The sequence below is a fragment of the Leucopleurus acutus genome, assembly GCF_964270905.1.
Source record: "Leucopleurus acutus genome assembly, chromosome: 9".
Classification (NCBI taxonomy): domain Eukaryota; kingdom Metazoa; phylum Chordata; class Mammalia; order Artiodactyla; family Delphinidae; genus Leucopleurus; species Leucopleurus acutus.
In genome coordinates, this window is record NC_139144.1 from 30,846,675 (window position 1) to 30,866,049 (window position 19,375).

General features: G+C 35.7%; 1 protein-coding gene across 1 annotated transcript in view; it reads right to left on the bottom strand.

Annotated features, from left to right (window-relative positions):
• SEMA3D (semaphorin 3D) overlaps positions 1-19,375 on the bottom strand; it is a 177,083-nt gene that overhangs the window by 34,535 nt on the left and 123,173 nt on the right. The window contains exons 9-11 of the mRNA XM_082846434.1: positions 6,394-6,508; positions 5,138-5,207; positions 2,293-2,437 (exon numbers count right to left, since the gene is read on the bottom strand). Coding sequence (XP_082702560.1) covers positions 2,293-2,437; positions 5,138-5,207; positions 6,394-6,508 — 330 coding nt within the window. The remainder of the gene's footprint in view (positions 1-2,292; positions 2,438-5,137; positions 5,208-6,393; positions 6,509-19,375) is intronic.

The window sequence follows — 19,375 nt, forward strand, 5'->3', positions numbered from 1 at the left end:
AGGAGAATAATGATGTTTAGAAAGGATAAAAGAATAATTTTGTTAAATAGCACTTCCTTATGCCTGATGATATTTTTCCTTTTATCTAAATTATTAAAAAGAAAGAAAAGTATTTTTGGTAGTTTGGATACAGCTTATTCCCTAGATAATTCTGAACTCTTCAAGAAAATATCTACAGTATAAACACTTTGTATTTTGAGTACTCCAACAGCAAAGGCTGCTCTGTTTAACATAAGGAGGTGCTTCTTTCCTTACTGATGAAAACCCTCCTCACTGACATGTATGTTTTACTATTCGGGGGTCACAGATCAGAGAAGTGCCCATGTGCTTCCGAGCAGAGTCATGTAAGGTGGGAGTTGCCTTTAGGCTCCCATGACATTCACAGGTCTCTCAGGAAGGAGCAGGGAAGTGGTGACAGCAGCCACCTCTGCAGCATCTCCAGTCTACACTGTCAGATGTGATCTGGATGTATCGGCAGGTGGTCATTTTGATAATCAACTTCTAGCATTATAAGAATCAACTGCTGTATATAGGTAGGGAAATAATTTTCTGTAATGAATGTGGGTGATTTCAGTCCCAAATTCTTTCTCATGTAAATCCAGATAATTAAAGATTTGTTTTTAATGGCCTGAATGGTCACAGTCTTTATTTTTTAGAATAAACATAGGTAGAAACAACTCAGAGTATGATAGTCTCTGACACTGAATCCCAGAATCCTAGTGTGGTCAAATTTCCCCAGCTAGAGAGCCCTGTGAAGTTTTATCAGCCTCCTCAAACAAAAAACAAACAAACCAAAAAACTCAAACAACCTTCACACATACAATCATTGTATATACTATGTATATTCAGTAAAAGATCTTCCATTGAAGGGAAAAATAGATATAATTTAACATAAAAAGTTTTTAATGTAGTGTCAAAGTACAAGGACTCAGAGCTTGGACTCTACCAACAAGATATCTGGATTTAAAACTCAGTTGCATCACTCACTAGCTTTGTGACCATGGGCAAGTTACTGCACTTACCTGGGCCTGAGATAGCTCATCTGTAAAATGGCATTAATAGGAATAGCATTTGCTTTATAGAGTCATTATAAAGATTACATTAAGATTTTAAAAGCCTTTAGAAGAGTACCTACACCCTATGTTACTGTTTAAAAAAAATAACAAATACAGCTTTGATGTTCAAAGAAAATTAAAAAGTGAATATTGAAAATCATAATATTACTTGCAGAAAGTTTTTTCCACCAAAGTTGAGATTATCCTATAATCAGTTCAGAAACATCCCTGAAACATATTGAGGAATTACGAAAGGGAAAATAGACGTGGCTGTAAAGTGTGGTTCCCAAATTTAATCAGGTTACATAACAGGAGGATGAAAAGAGAATTCAGAAAGCCTGGCTACCACCTGTTTTCTCTTCAAGAACACACATAAGATAAAACTCAGTAGAATTAGATGGGTTACATCAATGATTTTTCTGGGATTTTGATGACTATTTTGAGCTCTTGGTAGAAATATTCATAATGAATCCTAATTTTTTAAAAGAGGCATTTTACCTTTATATTAGGCCAATTAACTAATTCTAAAATATTTAAATAACTAACTGTTTTAATCACATCAACAAAACAAAAGCCATTTATAATGCACATACAGATTTTAAATCGCAAAGTTTTTCCAAAACAGATGCATAAACTCTGAAACACATTTCTTACCTGTTTCATTTCTGCTCTAAACATGACTCATGCTATTTGAATAGAATTTTGGACTCAGAGCTTTCTATGTCTTTTCCACATCTAAAATATGCATATAATTCCAAGGTGCAACATAATAAAGAAAAGATAAATGCAGAACAAGAGAACAGATCATTTAAATGAACGATTATAACAGATGTAGTCTTTTTAAGGCAGAAGTGGGGACTAGAAGACTCTTAACTACATGCAGAGCTGTAGGTGATGAATACTTACTAGCATTTCCTTCTAACTTGGAGTATTTGTCATTCTAGATACTAAATCATTTTGATGATTCTATAGACATGTTGAGGATAAACGCTATATTCTCAGAGTAGTCTGCTCCTTACGATATAGCCCATTGTTTCCTGTAGTATTTAAAATTCTTACTCAAACGAAAAATGTTAAGTTCCAGTGAAGGTCAGACATACTAACACATCACTGTAAGTAAACAGTTATTTTAAAACCACAGTGCATGTTGCTGTGGTGAATAGCATAGTTTATTATAATAGGATTAGGAAGAGAATATGGACTTAAAATACTTTGATTATTAAGTATGGATACATACTGTACCAGGTCGGGGATAAGGAATTCTTCCCTCATACTGCACCCAACGATGATCTGCACTTTCCTTATGTGCATATGGACCATTAAAAACTGCTCTGATGTCGGCCATGCTATACACACACACAGCAGAGCCTTTAAAGATGGAGCTGAAAGGAAACAACATGATTCAGTCATTCAGTGGACATTCACTGAGCACATGCTATAACCAGGTGCTGTGGACACATTTATTCAGGACATTCTATCTGACAGGTGCAGCAGACAAAATGTGTGTATGTCCTCAAGGAGCTTACAGCCAAGTAATCCTGAATAAGTTTTGATAACACTTTTATTACAGGTAATTATAGTAAACTAAGCAAGCACACAGATGGGTACCCAATACAAGGCTGTCTGGTAAGTTTTCAGGGAGTAGGTAGCATCTAAATTGACATCTGACGGACAAATAGGAATTACCTGGAAAAACTGGAGGATAGACGGGAATATGCAGGAAAGAGTATTATATTTATTCACATGCTCTTGAATTTTATTTGAAGTTATTATAGCATAATGCCTTCTAAAGAACTTACAAAATCAGAAGTTATATTACCTACTTTTTAAAAAAAGAATATTTAGATATGTAAATAATAAATACTTATCTTTCTTAAAGTGAGTGAATGTCCATAAATACTGGCTATTAATGATTTCCTCATATAATTTTTATTAATTTTAAAAACACTGAAATAATCTTTTTGCTCCTTTTTGAATTTCTGAGTTTATGTATATAACTTATCTGATGCTTAAAATTAATCATGATTACACAGTAAGGGGGCACATCTAATTAAGAGGCAGCAAAGCTCCATGGGAATTCAACAAATTTTTGCAAACTAATGAAGAAAATTGTTAGCAGCAGCATCAGATATTTCATCTTGGTTTATTTCCAGAAATTAAAAGGCATTTTCTCTGAATCTAAAATTTTCAATGATTCCTGTTCTTAAAAACAAAATCACACTTTACACTCTAAGAGACTTAGCACTACACGAATGAGTTTAGGATTCACTAACATGAGTAACTCAATCATTAATCATTCTTGGAATGACATTAATGCGAAGCATCAGGAGCTGATGGTCAATAGGCAGCTGGGAGAAAACTAGCTGCTAAGAAGGGAAATGATGGCCCCATAAAAATCATATGACCTGCCTATGATACTTTAAAGGAACGACGCATCATGGTGTTATTGCAGATTAATTACATCTTCTCATTGGACCAAGGATGTGACTTGCATCCTGACATTACCTCAGTCTTCAGGGCAGCATTAAAAATAAAATAACGAAGTACACCAAGAACAAAGAGCTGACTTGTTACTTCACACTCTGGGTGGGCAAAAACTCGATAAGAGAGAAAGAAAACTATCTTGCGGCTACATTTCTTTGGCACACATCTGTGTCTTGTGAGTGAAACACACAGTGACTTTAAAGAAAATTCTGTGAATGGAAAGATGCCAAGAGAACCAGGGCTGAGAGACTTGACTTGAGTAACTACAGGCACGTGGTCTTCCTGCACCTTTTTAGTTCAGATATAAATTAGCAGAAACATGGAGTTCAAAATAGCAGCTTCTTAGGATATCTTCTCTAGCCTCATATTTAAATATTTCCACTCTAATTTTATAATCAACCAAATAGGATTTTGTTTTTGATACATTCTGAACCAATAGTACATTTGACTTTATGTCAAATAAGGTATTGTGAACTAAATGACAGTAATATCTCGGAAAATAAATTATAATTTTCCCACAAAATATTTTAATAATTTATTCAAAAGGAGGCAGTAAGACCATTTGTCTAATACTAATGCCAATACTGCCAATTCCTCCAATACTGATAGCAATATACATTGATAACGACCGATAGCAGCGCTATGGAAAAACTGAAAAGTATTTCAAAGAATGTAACACAGGCAGTAGTAGGTAACAAGAATAAAAGTGCACTTGGAACAGAGTCAAATGTAAGTTAATGAATTAAATAAAATTAATATTAAATAAGATTAAGTGGGGGTCCAAATATTCTTTGAGAAAGCTTCATGGCTGCTAGGACAACTTTTAAGGAAGTGACAGAGCCTCAGTGACAAGTACAGGCCAGTATTATGCAGAAAGAAGACAAGAATACAGGCGTAGAAATTAGGAAGATACTTTTAGTCGAAGTCCCAGTATTACTACTAATTGGCTACTCTTCTTTGGACAAGTACATGTAATACAAACTTCCTTTGCCTAAGTTAGTAGAGCAGTGATGATATGGTGATAATAACAGTCACACTTCCATCCTTGCAGAGTAATGGGGAAGTGCAAATAAGAGCATGTGAAGACATTTTCAAAGACAAGAATGTCATCTCATGATTATAGCCTAGACAATGACTAAGACATGTATTTTGTTGGTATTACTTCTCTGTCATGCAGCTCAACCTATTTATTATGATTAACATATGTATGTGCCCTTGTATCCAGTAACTGTAGTCTAGGAATTTAGCTCATAGATATACTTGCTCCTACAGGGAATAGCGTATGCACAAGGTTAGTCATTGAAGCATTATGTGTACTAGCAAAGAACTGGAAACGACGCAAATGCCTAGGTACAGAGGACTAGTTAAATAAATTGTGTTAATCCGTATAGGGGATACTTTGCTGGTGTAGAGAACAGAGACATTTTTATGTACTGATATTAAAAGATTTCTAGGAAACAATAAATGAAAAAGTAAAATTTTTTAAATGTGTGTTTTTTCACACAAAAGGAAGGGACAAAAAGAACATATAAGTATTTTCTTACATAGATACAACAATTCTCTAGAAGGATTATAGGCATTTTTTTTTTTAAACTTACCTGGTTGTGGTAAAGACTCCATATACTACAGGATTTCTTTCATCTCTTGTGGGGAGTAAGTAAATGTCTTCTATTAATGGGAAAAAAATAATGATTCTATATTTGTATTTTTCAGTATCATGTTTGCTTTTTCTTTAATAATGAAATATTCCTGAGACTGTAAACAGTATATAAAATTAAGATAGCAGTGAAAGTCATTACACTAGGACATAAGAAATTAAGGGGAAAAGACAAGTTCTCACTAGCTGTGTGACACTTAATTGAACATTCACCCTCGAAGGTGTTTACTTCAATCACCTATGAATGGGATGGTTCACTTGATAATCTCCATGACTGTTTCCAATTAGGAATATGTGATTTCATATAGAACAGAAACTAAAAACAGGTTATTTTTACCCTCCAGTGTTAAAAAAGTGTTGTCCTGTAATTGTGTCAACTTGTTAGTAATTCAATTACCTATTTGGTAATAATATGAAAATAGCTAGACTAGTTCATTCCTTGTGTGGTATTGTATAATTACTTGTGCAACACTGATATTAAAATATATGTAAATAATATTCTTTAAAACATCATTTAAGAGGTGAGCATACTTATATACAGCATGAAAAATCATCCATGAATACTGAATATATAATTTAACACTGTAAATACAATACTGACACAAGTCATTCAATGATATCATCATTTTTACACTGCATGGCAAAACCAAAAATAAAGTTCAAAAAGTAAAAGCTAATGATACTAACTTTATTTACAGCTGAAAAATTCCTTCTAGAATTAGCTTTGAGAGGAGTAAAAAGGGGAAACAAAAGAGGAGAATCTAACGCTTCTCAGTATCCTTTTTATTAACAAGTCAGAGCGACAGAGTTCACCAGATCTCCAGGGCTCTCCAGCAGAGGGCGTCTACAGAATAAGGAACCCAAGTTCTTGCTACCTATAGCCAGTGGCTCCTTCCAAATAAAAGACCACATGAAGAATGGATGGGCTTTGTAGTCCCAGAGCTAGTATCTTTCTGTCTCTTGCTGCAGTTTTGTTTCCCTCGTAACTTTGAGAACACTCACAGAAGGGGAACTTCTTCATTACGATGAACACCCAGACCTAGAGCACCTCCAAGTTCTTTGCGTGTGGGAACTTAGTAAGCACCACTCCTGCAAGCTGTCCTGGGCTTTATAATCAGTCATTTGGGGCTAAAATAAATTAAATGCTGAATTACTTACTTAGTAAGACTTTTTTAAGAAAAATGAAACGTGACTTACGAAGCTCATCAAAATGAGTATCTGCCCCATCACTTCCAGGAATTGAGCAAATCAGTCTGGCCTTGAGAAAAGTGGTCCATTTGTTTATCAGGCTGCGTTGTCCTCCTACATCATTCTGGGGAGAAAAAGAAAACACAATAAAGATACAGATTTACCAACATGATTCTATCACCAACTCAAACTGGTGGTTATCATAGGCAGTGTCTTATTAATGTCATTGCTTTTACAAAGACAGAGACCTTGAATATTTAAGTCCATGAATTTTCGAAGGAGGGAAAAAGCAGTTTTGTCCTTCAAAATTAAATGCTTTTCTCACAGTTAAATGTGCAATGTAAACACCATAGCTCTGCTGAATGAGCAGATGCATGCAAGCCAACAGTAAATAAGGCAGGCTTGGAATCGACTCCCATTTCTGCCAAGTTTTGCTCTATGACTTACAAACGATTATTTAATTCTTCAAGTCTCTGTTTTCTCATTGACAAAATATGATTAATGCCTTGAAATATGGCTTTTTTTGTTTGTTTGTTTTTGGTTTTTTTTTTTGCAATACACGGGCCTCTCACTGTTGTGGCCTCTCCCGTTGCGGAGCACAGGCTCCGGACGCACAGGCTCAGCGGCTGTGGCTCACGGGCCCAGCCGCTGTGCGGCATGTGGGATCTTCCTGGATCGGGGCACGAACCCATGTCCCCTGCATTGGCAGGCGGACTCTCAACCACTGCGCCACCAGGGAAGCCCGAAATATGGCTATTTTGATTATTAAATGGAAAATTTTTGTCAAGTGTTTAGCAAAGGCCAGGCAACTTGTATTAAAAAAAAATGTTACGCATTTCTCTGGTGGCACAGTGGTTGAGAGTCCGCCTGCCGATGCAGGGGACACTGGTTCGTGCCCCTGTCCGGGAAGATCCCACATGCCGCGGAGCGGCTGGGCCCGTGAGCCACGGCCGCTGAGCCTGCGCGACCACAGCCTGTGCTCCGCAACGGGAAAGGCCACAACAGTGAGAGGCCCGTGTACCACCAAAAAAAAAAAAACTTCCAGTTATAAAATAAATAAGTCATGTACATGCACCCCAGTGTTCATTGCAGCACTATTTACAATAGCCAGGTCATGGAAGCAATGTAAATGCCCATCGACAGACGAATGCATAAAGAAGATGTGGTACATATATACAATGGAGTATTACTCAGCCATAAAAAGGAACGAAATTGGGTCATTTTTAGGGACGTGGATGGATCTAGAGACTGTCATACAGAGTGAAGTAAGTCAGAAAGAGAAAAACAAATATCGTATATTAACGCATATATGTGGAACCTAGAAATATGGTACAGAGGAAGCAGTTTGCAGGGCAGAAATAGAGACACAGATGAAGAGAAACAAACGTATGGACACCAAGGGGGGAAAGCGGCAGGGGGTGGTGGTGGGATGAATTGGGAGATTGGGATTGACATGTATACACTGATGTGCATAAAATGGATGACTAATAAGAACCTGCTGTATAAAAAATAAATAAGGGCTTCCCTGGTGGCGCAGTGGTTGAGAGTCCGCCTGCCGATGCAGGGGACACGGCTTCGTGCCCCGGTCTGGGAAGATCCCACATGCCACAGAGCGGCTGGGCCCGTGAGCCATGGCCGCTGAGCCTGCGCGTCTGGAGCCTGTGCTCCGCAACGGGAGAGGCCACAGCAGTGAGAGGCCCACATACCGCAAAATAAATAAATAAATAAAAATAAATTAATTAAATTAAAAAATAAATACATAAAATAAATAAGTTATGGAGATGTAACATACAGCCTGGTGACTATAGTAAATAATATTGTATTGCATATTTGAAAGCTGCTAAAAGAGTAAAAAAATAAATTTGCAGCCATGTATGGTAATGGACATTAACTAGACTTATTGTGGTGACCCTTTTGCAATATATACAAATATAAAATCATTATGATGTACACCTGTAACTCATGTTGTATGCCCATTATACCTCAATAAAAAAATGAAAAAAAGATATTCTTTAGACATTTAGCAAAACATAAGCATTTATACCAATTAGGTAGAATAAACAGGGTTATGCTGTTCAATAATTCACCATAAAGAGATATTTTTCTTATTTTTAATTTAATATGTCCCTGTGAACACTAAATTAATACGATTTTCTGTTTGACTCAACTAGATCTGCTATGCTTATGATAAATAAATAAGGATGTTTCATGGTATAAATACATTAAGTACTTAATTTTGACTTTCAAAAATTAACTTATGAAGCCACTATTTCCATTAATACATTTCCATTTAAATCTAAATTCTATAAAAAGTTTTGTCTTTCATGCCATCTGTGTTCCATAAAGTTAATAAACAGTTTGCTGTCAAATTTCAGGTCTCAATATCTGGGGACTAGCTTCCCTGTGATTCTTTTATCTATGAAAATTAAAGAAAAGCATATACATGACCACTCCAGACAGAATTCAAAGTCATATAAATAGAGGCTCTTCTTGAAGAAAGAAATGGGGAGGAGGAGAGAGAAAGGAGGGCAAGCAAGGTCATTGAGAACGGAGACCATAGCTGTCTTTATAGCCTTAATACCTCACACCAAGGGTGTACCGTGACACCCAGAGTGAATGGTGTTTAACATCCCTCTCTGCTAAACAGAAGTATTTTAAGTAATAGCTCTATATAAATGAGTAATAATTATTATTTGCTTGAGTTCTTTAGGTTTATAACAATTTAAAAAGGAGAATAATTTAAAATTTTAAATACATTCAAATTCAACAGTTAGCACGAACTCACATTTGCACTTAACGAACAAAATAATCACACCTCATAATTTGCACTATGTCTCAGTGTTGCAAGTTTTAAATAACTCCAAATCAATGTGAACTTACCCTTGAAACGTGTAGCTGAGTTCATGTGTGTTGAAGACTGACTATACATATACATGTACACATAAATAAACATAATAGAAACACAATGGTAACCACAGCAATTGTTTAGAACTTGGATAAACAAAAGACTTTTCTGGCAGTAGTACTCTGTCACTGATACTGTTTAGAATTGCTAATACATGGTGATAATAGAAAGCAAAGTAACATCTAGTTGGTTTTCTAATAGTTTTTAATTCTTAGCAGAAAATGCATTCTCTTATTCCTTTTATGCAGAATCTACTTCAGATATGCCACTAACATCCTGCTTGTCAGGTACTTATTAAGATCATATTTAGTAATTCATGAATAGCTAAAAATGCAAAATAAAATTGACAAAAGTCTTTAGAAAAATATAGATAAAAGTATAGATAAATGCCCAATAAACTGAGCCTTCTCTGAAATTTCTTTGTTGGGAAAATGAGGACAGACCTACAAGGTTTAATACTCTCTAAAATTACAGGTGGATTCACACATGCAGAAATTGGTTCAGGAAACATTCTAGATGCTGGACAGACGAGGGAAAGAACAGCTGGTGAAACAATTCAGAACATGTATGGAGAACCAGGACAAATTTGGTTTAGACTAAGACTGGGATAAACTGAAATAGAGGAAAATGTTACGAAAGTAAACTGGGGTAAGATCAAGGAAGGGCTTGATACCAGGCCAAAGTGTCTGCATGTAATTTAGTACACAAGAATTACTAAAAGAATTACTAAAAGATTCAGTAATTAGCAAAGAAGTGAAGAAAATGAATATATATTTTATATAATAACGCTTTAGAAACAAACATGTCTGTAACTGCTCTTAAATTTATATTTTGTCTATAGTGCCTCTATTATTTACCATTGCTCAATAATAAAAATAATATTTCAGCTAGCTATTAAATGATTTCCTATGTCTGCAAATGCAAAGGCAGACTTTTCTACACATGACTTTTTTTTTTTTCCAGTACGCAGGCCTCTCACTGTTGTGGCCTCTCCCGTTGCAGAGCACAGGCTCCGGACGCACAGGCTCAGCGGCCATGGCTCACGGGCCCAGCTGCTCCGCGGCATGTGGGATCTTCCCGGACCGGGGCACGAACCCATGTCCCCTGCATCAGCAGGTGGACTCTCAACCACTGCGCCACCAGGGAAACCCTAGACATGACTTTTATTTCTACTGCTAATATCCTCAGATCAGTTAATAAATATAAATCCAGATGTTAATACTGATGCTTCCTCCTAATGTAATAATGAATTCTATGTTAATGTACAGAAAGATCCCAGTGACAAAATGTGTTATCTGGCATTATTCAGAAAGAAAGAGATTTTTAAATAAATTTAAAAATAGAAGATAACTTATCTCCTCATCTTTCTCCTGACCCTTGATTTATATCTTTTTAAATTATCATACCTAGCCTCTATATGTTTTTATTTTAGCAGAGCCCTAGTTGTACTAAGCAGAACTCTAAAGCCTATTTTAAGGCATCTTCTTATATTTATAGTATTTATAAAATTTTCATCGCTTATATTTGTATATTTTGATTCAGTAATAAATACTACAAAATAGTATTGATTCAATATGCATGAAGAAGTATATCAACTATCATGAATATAATACCAGGGACCATGTTTGGTTTACTGCTTTACCCCTAGCACAGAGCAGTTATTCAAATTACTTTGCTAAGTGAATAAACAGATAATATCAAATATTTGCTCCATAACATCCCTTTAACGATTGTACATATTACTACTTCATCATAAAAACGAGCAATCACATTCTCTTTTCAACACATTATTAGATAAAAGTGACAAGAAATGGCTCATTTTCAAACATCGTCCCTCTTTCTATTTGCAATTATCACCATATTTAAGACAAACCATGAAAAAACTATTCTATTAGCTCCAAATTTGCCAAAAAGAGGTTTATACTGTACCTGCATATTTTTTTCAACCTGACAAATGGAAATTGCAATCCTTTGAACAAAAGAATCTTTAAATGCTCTCACCTACCCATCTAGCTGCTGTGCGTGGCCTCTCAAGGAATAAAAAGATAAAAAACAAGCACAAAAATCCAGGTCAAAGATGAAAGCCACCTGCTGTCAATGGGAAAACAAGTATAGTTTCTGGGATAATAGCTCTCAGGAATGGATTATAAGCATTTAATGACTGGATAGTAACTCTTACAGACATCCAGAAGCATGACCTGGGATGGCAAAGTTCAATTCACAAGGAGTTGTATTTCTCCTGCAGGGAAGTGTCAGTTGACTGACTTTGTGGACCAGCTCTCAGTCCCTGGATTTGTTTGCAAATCCACAAAATCCCCCCTGAGAACTTTAAGCCCAGAAGAGGGCTGAAAGGGAAGTAACCACTTTTGTACTCAACTCTCACCTCCTTGCTTATTTTTGTGAAATTCTAAAGAACACAACTGTCTAACACTATAGATTTATTATTGAGATGTCAAAATCAGCAGCTTTTATCACTGGTCACTTCTGTGTGTCTCCACTCTATTTATCACAGCTTCTTTGTGGTCAGATTGCCAAAAGCCTCGCCATCCTCTACACAAAGATGCAGATGAAAGTAGCAAAGAAATTAAATGTAAACAAGCCCGACCACATGTGTGCAATCTGGGTGGTGAGTGCAGAGGTTGCCTGTTTCCCCATTCTTTATAGCTTTTTATATGTTTGCAATATTTCTTAATTTTTAAGTGATTAATGAAAACAGAAATTTTAAAAAATGAAAGACAAACACAAGTTACAATCTCTGTGCAGCTTTAAAGCATAGTTAACTCTGAATCATTGGATTGGGTGATGGCTGCATATTATGAAATACTGTGATCTTCTAATCCTGCTATCTCCTAATGGGGCGATCAGTCAGGAGGCAGGTTAATAGTGACTCCATTTTCCTTCTACTGTCATAGCAAACTCAAGTCCTTATAAATCTTACACAGACATGTAGAGTAGCTACAAGCTATAACACGTGAACTTTTATTGAGTGTATCTTTTGACCTTCGGGTCACTATGCTGGGTTCATCTGTTAAATGTGATTTTATCTCTATATACCATCCTCTCCAAGGATCTCTCAGCACTTTATAAATATTGTCATTTTCACCTTTATATTGAGAAACAGAAGCTCTTGGAAAGTGTAATAATTGACATTTAGCTCCTCTGCTCTTAAATCATGAACATTTTATAAATCAATGAAACCTCTAAGAGGTTCACCTTTGTGAACACGGTATATTCTATTAAAATAGAGATGTGCATTCAGAAATTTGTAGCCATATTAATTAGTTTAAGTTGAAGGACACCAGGCTTTTCAAATAAATAAGTACACCTTAAGCACTTAAAAAAAGAAAAAAGGTTTGATGGTGAAGTCAGAGGTTACAAATTCTCTTTTGCTTAAAATTTAGTTATTTTGCCTAATGGAGCTCTTCTGCATCTTTGTGCAGACAAGAGAAGGGAATTCCCTGAAGCACTTTAGAAACCATAATCTGTGCAAGTTTGTGCACCCCTCTCCCACATTCTACCCATCAATAACATTTAATCTCAGAGATTTTATCTTGAACTAACACTACCCACTTTCTTGTGAAGTGTGATCCAAATACCACAATACAAAACATTTGTTTTTCCATAACTGAAGCTATCACATGAGACAAACACACAGGCTTTCTGATTTTTTTTACAAATTAAAAAAAGATTAGGGCAATTAAATACTTTTCTGTCTTTGATTTAATGCCTGTTGTATTTCTATACATCATTCGTACTCTTTATCTGATTTGTTATTTAGAATAACTGCTGTACCTTGCAGGTTTTAAATAATCTTGTGTTGAGATATATCTTCAAATCACCTAAAGACCCGTTTGCACCAGGAAATTCTGAAGTAAGATCACAGCAACTGACATTTCAGAGCAATTGTTCAATGTACTTCTCTCTGGGCTGCCTCAATTTTCTCTGAGTTATTTCTAGGGACAGAATTTAGAAACTCTGTAAACTTAATACAGATGGTCTATATGGGCTGTATAAGTCAATAATAATGATAAGGATAATCCAAATGCAGGATGGCCTATTTAGAAGTTTGAAACTATTATCATCATGTGGTAGAAACAAAAAGTCAAACCCAGAATAAGATTCCCAGGAGGCTCATTAGGAGGACATGTATATATATTAAAATAAAAGTCATATATATATATATATATATATATATATATATATATATATATATACACTGTTAGAGGAAGAGCTTAAGTGAGGATATTTTAATACATTAAATGAACTCATGAAAGTGAAGTTAAACCCACTGAATCAAATGAGAGAACTATGTTGTACTTTCTTTTTCAGCCTATGAATCTTCTTCAGCAATATGTCATAACAATATTTCATTTAATTCTTTCATTGAGATGCAAAAAAAAGCTATGATCACTAAAAATAAAAACATAAAAGGAAAATAATAACGAGTCTTCTACTTATCTATTAATAATCTTGAAATACCTTAGCAGTAGAAGAAACAAAACTAGGCAAACTCAAACATCTCAAAGGGGAGAAGAAAAAACAAACAAAAAACTTGTACGGCAGGTATTGCACACAGTGGTTTTTAAGGGATAACTTCTGAATAGACTTTCAAGGCAAAAAAATTTTTTTCTTAAAAAGAACTCTAGTGTTTAGACATGACTGTTTTTGATTTGCCACTGGAGAATCGAAATGGAGAACATGTTTTTCTAACTACTTCAAAAACTTGTAAAGATTATTAGAAATGCAGGACTTGGGTAATACACTGTGCTAAAGAATTCAGTGTCTAAGATTTAACAGATTAAATTTAGGCAAATCTAGGCATATTCAGCGGTCTTTTTCAGGTAGGATCAGAGTTCATTAAATTTAAAAAAAAGTGTTAAAAGCTACGGCCAACAGTATTAATCCTTGCCTAGGAATTTCTGACAGGAAAACAGATGGAAGTGAAGCAAAAGCACATCTGTAACTTGTGGGCTCTAAATCTCTCATTTAGGTTGTAAGCAACAAGCTGAAAGTAAGCAAAAAAAAACCGCAACTCGGGGGAAATCAATAAATACGGAAAGTGTCATCAGCCTAAAAACACAAATCTTCAAAGGCAGTAATTGTCCAAATAGGATCATATATCAAAATAGACAGTGCAAGTAGAATCAAAGCAAAGGGCTATTAATTAGACCCCCAGGCAAGTTATGTGAAAGGTCCAACCAAACTGAATTCCTGGCGTGGACAAAAGGAAATACTGCAGAACAAAAAGGGAACTGGCATAACCTGCAGCTGTAATCCGGAGTGGGCTAGCATAAGTAACCTAATGGACAATGCTTCCAGAAATGAACAGAATCCCAAAATAATGCAAAACAAAATTGAGGCAGAAAGCTGCAAGCAAGCCCCACTGAAGTGACTGGTATTTATACACATTAACTTACAGGGTGGGTTTTGAAAGGAAATACACACAGACACACACACACACGGTAATAAACATCACACAATCATAAATAATAGTATCAGAAAGGACTAACTTGCAAAATAAATAGACACAAATCTTTTCAGAGGGTTTATTTCATGCTGTTTCACCTACCCTTTCAGACAGCATTTATTACCTCTCCACGAAGACCTGTGTAATTTACCATCTATGAGAGCAGTCCAGGGTGTAAGGTGCACCATTCAGTGCTTGAAAATATTGACTGTTCAAATCAAAGAATTATAGAGCCTGGCAAAGACTTTAGAAAGCATTCTAGGCTAAGCACCTTATTTTAAAAATGAGAAAACTGAAGAAGTTGTTTGATGGGAAAGTAGTGACACTACTGAAAACTAATTCATTAGTAAATGTGTTCTCCCATTTGTAATGATAAACACACTGAGTTTGAAAGAGATTCTTTGGATGAAGGTACTTATTATCCTGAGGCTGTCAATTATCTTCTAGGTCAGTTTCTTTACTATTTAGTGAACCTCTCTGTTCCTATCTCTTGTCCAAAATTTGCATTGTTCAAATTGTTCACATAATTTTCACCAGAGATGTCTCCAAATTCTTCTGACTCTATCCAAAAATAAGTTCTATCCTCAAAGTACAAATATTGCTAAAAATGAGAGCCAAGTAATAATAATAATTTTAACCTTTAAAACTGATGAAATACCATCTCTTCTCAGTAAACTTTGGTAACTAACCTGCCTCTCACCACCCCCCAGCTCCCAAAATATACACATACTACCACTTGTTCACTCCTAAGCAATTAATTGAGCTGACTCCAAAAGTGTGTACGTATGACGTGTATATGTGTGTACATGATTTTTGACATGTAACTTAGGGTGGTATGATCATGTACTCACGTTATTCACATGTCGATCTCTTAGATGGTTAACTGCTTGAAAACAGAAATCTAAGTAGCCCTTGTTTTCCAGTACTTTCCTCTATATCTGTCAAGATCCAAATTCATATGATCTCATTTAAGCCTTTCATTTGCCTGGTAAAATAGTCATAGAAGAGATGGGTGTCCTCATTTTCTAGGTTAAGAAAGTGAGCTAGAAAAAAGTAAAGCAGATACATGTCTTTTTGAATTATGGTTTTCTCAGGGTATATGCCCAGTAGTGGGATTCCTGGGTCGTATGGTAGTTGTATTTTTAGTTTTTTAAGGAACCTCCATACTGTTCTCCATAGTGGCTATATCAATTTACATTCCCACCAGCAGTGCAAGAGGGTTCCCTTTTCTCCACACCCTGTCCAGCATTTATTGTTTGTAGACTTTTTGATGATGGCCTTTCTGACTGGTGTGCGGTGAGACCTCATTGTAGTTTTGATTTGCATTTCACTAATGATTAGTGATGCTGAGCATTCTTTCATGTGTTTGTTGGCAATCTGTATATCTTCTTTGGAGAAATGTCTATTTAGGACTTCTCCCCATTTTTGGATTGGGTTGTTTGTTTTTTTGATATTGAGCTGCTTGTAGATTTTGGAGATTAATCCTAGTCATGTACTACAATGTTCATTGCAGCTCTATTTACAATAGCCAGGACATGGAAGCAACCTAAGTGTCCATCGACAGATGAATGGATAAAGAAGACGTGGCACATATATACAATGGAGTATTACTCAGCCATAAAAAGAAACAAAATTGAGTTATTTGTAGTGAGGTGGATGGACCTAGAGTCTGTCATACAGAATGAAGTAAGTCAGAAAGAGAAAAACAAATACTGTATGCTAGCACATATATATGGAATCTAAAAAAAAAAAAAAAAGGTTATGAAGAGCCTAGGGGCAAGACAGGAATAAAGACGCAGACCTACTAGAGAATGGACTTGAGGATATGGGGAGGGGGAAAGGTAAGCTGGGACAAAGTGAGAGAGTGGCATGGACATATATACACTACCAAATGTAAAATAGATAGCTAGGGGGAAGCAGCCGCATAGCATAGGGAGATCAGCTTGGTATTTGTGACCACCTAGAGGGGTGGGATAGGGAAGGTGGGAGGGAGGGAGACGCAAGAGGGAGGAGATATGGGGATATATGTATATGTATAGCTGATTCACTTTGTTATAAAGCAGAAACTAACACACCATTGTAAAGCAATTATACTCCAATAAAGATGTTAAAAAAAAAAAAGTAAAGCAGAGATGTAAGTCTAGATTTGACTTCAAGTTAACATTCATATCATTTGGGCAAAAGTTATTGATTATATCCTTACTGCCAAAACTAATATGTGACTTTTAGTCATAATCTTACCTGACTTCCTTTTGGTGTGTGACATTACGGATAACTGCCTTCTTCTTGAAACCGTTTTTATCCCTGACTTGTGACAGTACTCTCGTCCAGTTCTCTACCTGCTATCAAACTATTTCTTCTCAATTGCCTTTGTGGACATTTTCCTCTGCTTTTTCTTAAATGTCATTGTCCCTCAGGATCCTGTCCTTGCTGTTTGATCTTGTACTACAAATCTTCCTGGGCAATTTCAGACATTTCCATGACTTCAAGAACTACCAATACACTGGTGATTTCTACATTCCTGAGTCTAGACCCTATTGAGTCTCAGGTTTATATTTTTAACTGGTTATTATGACAGCATAACCCAGAACTACATCAAGTTCAATGTGTTCAAATATAAAATCTATGCCCATAAACTTTTTCTGGTGTTTCTTAAATATCAGAATGTATCTCTTTGTGCATTTTCCTAATTTCTGCCATATCTTCTGGAAAGCACAGTTACTAACAGTATAGGAGTCTTTTGTCTACAGGGATAGTACCAAGGTCTTTGGAATAGGAGTGAGGGAGAATTAAAATGCATGGAGAATCTAATAGGACAGGAAGTTGTTGCAGCCTTTTATGTATATCGTGGAATCAATACCTGCAGTTATTAATCAGTCCTAATTATGAACAGGAGAGATAAGACTTCTGAAGACTTCTGTTGAACTTTCGTGCATGTTTTAAAAGGAAACAGTCACTATCCTGCTAATTTTCCATTTGTTTGTTTTGCTCCAGTCACAGTAAACCTCTTTTTATTCCTTAAGTGCTTTTTCCCACCTCTGAGATTTCACATGTGCTTTTCCTTCTGCCTGGAATATACTTCCCCAGCCCTGTCACCTTTGCCCTGCAATTTCCTCATCATTTTTATCATCTGATTCAAAAGTCACTTTCTCAGAGAGACCTTCCATATACAATCTAAAGCCCACCTATTCTTCCTAATTGACCCTGTGATTTTTCCATTATAGCAGTTATCACACCTTCCACTTATATGTTAATCTGTGTGCTTTCTTGTTTAATGCATATATAATGCACTAGGTTGTAAACTCAGTAAGGACAAGTATGATGTCTTTTTTTAAAAAAACTTCTATAAGACTACTGCTTAGCAATGCCATGTACAGGGTTAGTTACCAATAGACGTGTTAAGTAAATGAATGTTTTGATAGTCTATATTTATAATGTAGCCACTAGCCACACGAGGCTATTTAAATTACAATTAATTAAAGTTAAATAACATCAAAAATTCAGTTCCTTAGTCATACTAGTCAACACTAACATGTCAACATGGCTACTATGCTGTAGAGAACAGATACAGAACATTCCCATCATTGCAGAAAATTCTATATTAGACAGCACTTGTCTACACCGGGCAATTAATAAAAGAGTGGTAATAAATTAAGGACCTTTTAGAAATTGACACATACATTCTATCTTAGAAATATCTCTTGAACTTACATGTATCTCTTCATTCCTACTTTCTTTAGGGAACTACCTAAAAGGTCTCCCAGTCACGCATATTTCTCAGTCCAGATATATTCTTGAAATAATTAATTGCTAAACACCTATCAAGTCACTTCTCTTCCTAAACACATTTATAACTTCTCATTGTCTACACAACAGAGCTGAAACTCCTTACCATGAAAATAATACTGCTTATCTTCCAATTTACCAGAATTTATGGAATAACATTGCTCCCCACTACCCCTCGAGTTCCAATGACAACAAGATTTCACTGTCCTTTAAACAAAATATACTCTGTTACAATGCTGCCTGAAATGCCTATCCTCCTTTCCTGTCCTTGGTGTAGTCTCCCTACCCCTGTAGGACTCAATTTTTGAGCTTCACTGAATGCACAGAGTTCTCAGTCTGACCTCGATCACATTATATTGTGATTATCTGTTTATGTCTCTATTACCCTCACTGCACTCTAAGGTTTTAAAGAAAAGGGACAGTGGTTTACTTACCTCCCAGTGTCTAGTCTTACTGCACTTTGCACAGAACTTACATTTTCTTGTTGAAATAATGAAATGATAAAATAATGAAGGAATGGGTTTCAAAATTGAAGAGATTCACCCTTATCCTGTAAACAATTCTTTGTTCATTTTGTGTAATTTTTGCTTATTTCCAAAAGCTCCTCCCCACCAATCACTATATCTTACTGACTAACAGTAATGTCTTTGACAGGTCAATAAAACAACTTTTACTTTAGTTTAGTAGCTGAAGACATAGGGAGCTCTTAAACTGTCAACAGTTTTTCATTGGCCTGAAGGTTATCAGGTAAAAATGAAAACAAACAATAATAACAAGAACAACAAAACCTTAATATTTCCAAATAAATAGGTACTGTGGAAATATCCTGGTGG